The 5,019-nt window shown below is 38.9% G+C and overlaps 1 protein-coding gene across 7 annotated transcripts in view; it reads right to left on the bottom strand.

The window, feature by feature from the left end:
• The window catches only part of tbc1d30 (TBC1 domain family, member 30), a 31,649-nt gene that overhangs the window by 18,446 nt on the left and 8,184 nt on the right, over positions 1–5,019 (bottom strand). The window contains exon 1 of one of the 7 annotated variants that reach the window (XM_024286520.2): positions 1,897–2,463. The exons of 4 other annotated variants lie outside the window; for them this stretch is intronic. In XM_024286520.2, coding sequence (XP_024142288.1) covers positions 1,897–2,050 — 154 coding nt within the window. In that variant the 5' untranslated portion in view covers positions 2,051–2,463. Of the gene's footprint in view, positions 1–1,398; positions 1,487–1,896; positions 2,464–5,019 lie in introns of those variants that run through there. 2 more of the 7 variants (XM_024286527.2, XM_024286535.2) reach the window with 2 other exon arrangements.

Here is a 5,019-nt window from a genome sequence, read left to right as displayed (position 1 = left end):
TTTTCTTTCCTTAAAAAAGGCCACATTTTAATTTGCGATTAATCGTGAGTTAACTCTGGACAGTGCGATTAATCGCGATTAAAATTTTTAATCGCCTGACAGCTCTAAAATAAACCAATACCAGTGAAAGTACACAGAGATTTGCTAAGTCGGCGCATATAGATAGCTACAACTGGAAGCAAATGAGTGGTCTTATTTTAAACCGGAAATCCATTGAAAAAAGAGAAAAGTTGGTTCATTTGGAGACAAATAAGCTAAAAATAAAATGTTTAACTAAAGATCCAAAATTGGAAATCAGAGCAACACAAAATGATCCATAAAGAAAAAAAAGACATTTCCAGATGCCATTTTTTCTTACAGAAAGATCCCCATTTTAGTCTGTTCTTGTTTTATTTTGCAAACACATAAAATTCTGCATTTCTAGGTTTTTGTGTTTTAGTTCTGCTGAACTGTTTGCATGGAGTCAAAGTAGAAACAGCTTGAAATGAATGAAAAACCATATTGTAAATTTGAAAGAAAAAAATTAATCTGTAAGCAGTTTTAAACTGTAACTGGAAGGAAATATGGAAAATTTGAAAATTGTAATTTATGAATTTGGGTAAAAAATTAATCTTGAAAGAAAATTTGAAATTTTAAAGAAAAAAAATTATTAATTTAAAACTTTAATGTAAAAAAAATTAAACAACAAACGGTTGCCAGATGAAATTTTTTTGCATTTTCAACTTTATTTTTTCGTTTCTTTACTTTTTTGTTTTCAGTTCAAAGTTGACAGTTTCAATTCAGCAACAGTTTAAAGTTTTTTGTTATTCAATTCTTACAATTTACAATTGTTTTTCCAAATTTTCAATATTTCCTTTAAGAATTTTTTCTTTTCAAAATTTCATTCAATTTTTTTCCAAATTTACATTTTTTCTTTTTTTTTTCAAATTTACAAATGTATTTTTTAAATTTTAAATTATTTCTATGTGCACTTTTGAGTTTAAAACTGTTTTCAAGTTTTTCTCCAAATTTCCAATCTAGTTTTTCATTCACTTTAAAATGACCCTGATTGGACTCCGTCCGTTTGGGTCTGAGGTTCTGGTTGATTCTGATCGCTAAAAGTGTCAAACAGAGAAGGAGGGGGTTCTTTAGAAAGCGGGTTCTACTTAAACTGAAGAGGAGCGGCTCCGTTTTCCCGCCTCGGTTCGGAGCTGTCCACCTCCTCGGTGCTGAACCCGAAAACAGAACCCGCGCGGAAGCGAAATCCTGGGAGATCCCGACATGACGACACGCCGCTCCTCTGCCGGTTCCTCCTCCTGATCCATTCGGCGGAGGAACCGGAAACCCCCCTCCTCCCCCCGGTACGTATTTCTTTCTTACAGACCGATCGCTTCTGTGGTGGAGAAAGAGCTGATAAACCTGCGCGCTCGTTGGTTTGGTCCTGCGCCATGGCGTCGCCGCGCGGCTTCCTGCTGCGGGGGAAGAGGATTAAGGCGGGAAACCCTCCTACTTCCCCGTTACAGATTAACGCCGCGCGGCCAAGCGCACGCGCCCAGAAGATTCTGAGGGAATCAAACCAGGAAGCGACCAACTCAACAGGAAGCTGACTTCCTGTGTAGAACATATTAAATAAAACCTTCTAAAAACAATCAGGAGGGGATCAATAGAGGCTAAAATTTATATATATATATATATATATATATATAATATATATATATATATATATATATATATATATATATATATATATATATATATAATTATTAATCATAATAGCAGCTGTGACGTTCAGGGTTTGTCTGGAATTCACATTATCAGGTGAAAACTTATCAAAAATCCTTTAAGAAAAGGCTCAGATTTTTGAGCGGAAACTCGCGCCCGCAGGTGGAGACCCGCGCGGGGGCGCGCGCGCGTCACCTGGCTCTAAGGTGCAGAGCAGCCGGGGGGCGCTCCTGGAGATCCCGTTCCGCTTCCTCAGGACGCTGCTGATGATGCTGCCGACGCCGCCCGACCCCCGCTGCCTCGCGCCCGCCCTCGGCCTCCTGCCGGCGGGGGGACGCTCTTGCCGCATCCCGGAGTCCGAGCGCTTCACGCGGACGGCCGGCTCATCGTTTGAGTCGTCTCCGTCCGGAAACCGGAGCGCACCTCCACTGTTCCTCCTCCGCTCAAAGACGCACAGAAACGGAGCGATCACCGGTCATTCCTTCGGAAACGATCGGGGGTTTGGATGCTTCAGGAAAGGTCAAAAACCACAGAGAAGGTCCCTGCTGCTGAAGATGCTCAACTCCCCATCCTCCTCCGGTTTGGCGTCAAGAGGAGGAGCGAGAATGGAGGGATGCGGAAGGAGGAGGGAGGCGTGGGGAGGACGGAAAGCGATGAGGTAATGGTGAAGAAAAAAAATCCAGATAAAAAAATGATAAGATAAGGGAAGGAAATAAAAATCTAGATTGAAGACGCAGAAATAAATGAGAAAACAGAGTAAATTCCCTTTAGAATGGCCTTAAAAATGAGTCCAATTATTTTGATTTACTCTATAAAACTCCATAGCAACCATTTCATTTTTTTCATGTCTTGGTCTGATAAATTTATGTGGAGATTTTCACATGTCTGTGTCAAACTATTTCTTTTTAACTTTCCATAGCAACCATGTTAAAACTCATCAAAAACTAAATTATGTATGTAGTCTCAAGGAAATAAAAACGTGTGACAACCTATATAGGTATGGAAACGTATAAGACAGCGTATTTTATTAAATGTTCTATCATACGTTTCATCTGAAGAAGTCATATGATCATAAAGTACACGGTAACGTTTTGATGGGCGTCTGGGGTTTCAGAAAGGCTGACCGGTCCAGACCGAACCAAACTGTTTTTTGACCATTTCCATTATAGAGTAGACCCATTAGGCTGGCACGATCCGTACCATTTTTGGTCCCCCGTTGGTTGTAGGTCCATAGAAAAATGGAACAGACCAGTTAGGGAGGAGCTATTGTCCTCACACGATGAAATTCATTGATTGGTGGATAGGAATTTAGACGACAGCAAACGTCCGACCAGCGCTTCTCCCAAGTCATGATCCAAACTGAGAGTTTTGTTCTAGCTCTTTTCGTCTTTGCATCCAGTATTCCCCCTTATTCCTGGAGGTTAGGGACTGGAGAGGTGCTGAATCCACAAATACGGAGACCGCCCATCTCTTACGGTCAAAGAATGTCTGTTACCGATCCATACTCATCAAAAACACTTCTGATCATTCGTTGTAAATGAAAACAAAAATAATTTGTTGTTAATTTAAACGAGTGTTTTCTAAGTCTTGTTGCAGTTTAGTTGAACCTTCAGTCACATGCATCTATATGGGGGTCGACGTCTCAAGAAACGTTATGGGACGTACAGTTGTCCTGCGAGTGTATCGTGAACGTAGTAAGGACTATACGTTTTAGCCGTAGTGAGGTGCGAGTACTCCATACTGACTGTACACAGATCCTGTATCAACAGGGTGTCCACGTGATATCCAAGTGCCCGTAGGACGTTAGGGCTGCCACCATTAGTCGACTAATCAACGAATAATCGACTATGAAAAAAATCGACGACTAATTTAATAGTTGAGTGTAGTAAAGTTGAAAGTCATAACAGAATTATACTAGCTTTTTGGATTATTTTGGCATTTATTAAGGTTTTTTAGACTAATGTGGAGTTAAGCTAATATTTCAGCTGCATGCTAGCTATTTTGGCTAATTTAGGATTTTTATACGCTATTTTAGAGTTTAGCTAATATTTCAGCCAGATGCTAGCTGTTTTGGCTGATTTGGGCTTTTTTCAGTTTTTAGGCTAATTTGGCATTTAACTAATAATTTAGCTGGCTATCAGCTTTAGCGTTTTCAGCTATCAACTTCAGCGTTTTTAGCCATCATTTTTAGCATCTTCAGCTATCAGCACTAGCATCTTCAGCTATCAGCACTAGCATCTTCAGCGGCCAAATTGAGCTTACAGAATTCACACTAACATTATCACAGGTAATGCTGTATATCTAGTTATTAGTTAGTTTAAAGCTAATGATGGTTAAAATGTGTGCTTTACATCCACTTAAGGCATGACCCGATTAGTCGACTAATCTGAAAAATAATTGGTGATTAGTCGACTATTAAAATAGTCCTTTGCAGCAGCCTTATAGGACATCCACACAAAGAAGCTAATTTCCTCAGTAAGTAAGGATTCTTTGTTTTAGCATAAAGTTATAAAATAGATGTCATGTATTTTCTGAGCGCGAACGTAGATGACTGGCAATTATCGATGACATCATAGTGTTGTAGTGACATACGAATTGAAGACAACAGTTATATCCGAATTTCTTCACTTCTCACTATTTAGCGCGTTCGCCATTTTCTAGAGCTGTCTGAATATAAAATTCCAAAATCAAGTGCACTAGTAATGTCCTAGTAGGAAAACGAAGGAAAAGTATTGAGCATGGTGTCTGAATTGCTTTTAAAATCCAGGACATTATATAGTTTTTTAGTAGTTGGAGATTCGGACACAGACACCATTTTTCAATATTGCCCCGTTTGGAGGGTAAATGTAAGAGTTGGGAGGAATTTGGATTCAGCTTTAGACTTTAACTGTTATATTTACATATTTTGTTGTTTATGGTTAAATGTTGTGAAGTTCTTACTGTAACTTTGCTTTTACTTCCTGAAAAATATCTTTCTATTCTCCTTTTAACGTTAAAAGTATTATAGAGACCAGAAATATACATTTTTTGTCAAAGTTTCAAACTGAAGATGATCCCAGTGAAGACAAAGCTCCACGTTTGTCCTGATCGGTGATCCATTAATGAATTTCATTTTCAGAACAAATGATTCAGAGCGGATTTAATCCAGACTATTTTAGGAGATTACAGAGATCTCTTACATAACGGGATGTTCACATGAACGGTTTTTTGATTAAGGATGGATAGGAAATGAGTCTCAGCCGTTTCTGTTTGGGAATCTTTCAAACTGGATCTAAAACAAACCATTTAAAAATGTGAGATGTTTCAGATAAAAACAAC

The sequence above is a fragment of the Oryzias melastigma genome, linkage group LG23 (assembly GCF_002922805.2).
Source record: "Oryzias melastigma strain HK-1 linkage group LG23, ASM292280v2, whole genome shotgun sequence".
Classification (NCBI taxonomy): Eukaryota; Metazoa; Chordata; class Actinopteri; order Beloniformes; family Adrianichthyidae; genus Oryzias; species Oryzias melastigma.
Note: the sequence above shows the minus strand (reverse complement) of the source record. Positions and strands in the feature narration are given on the sequence as shown.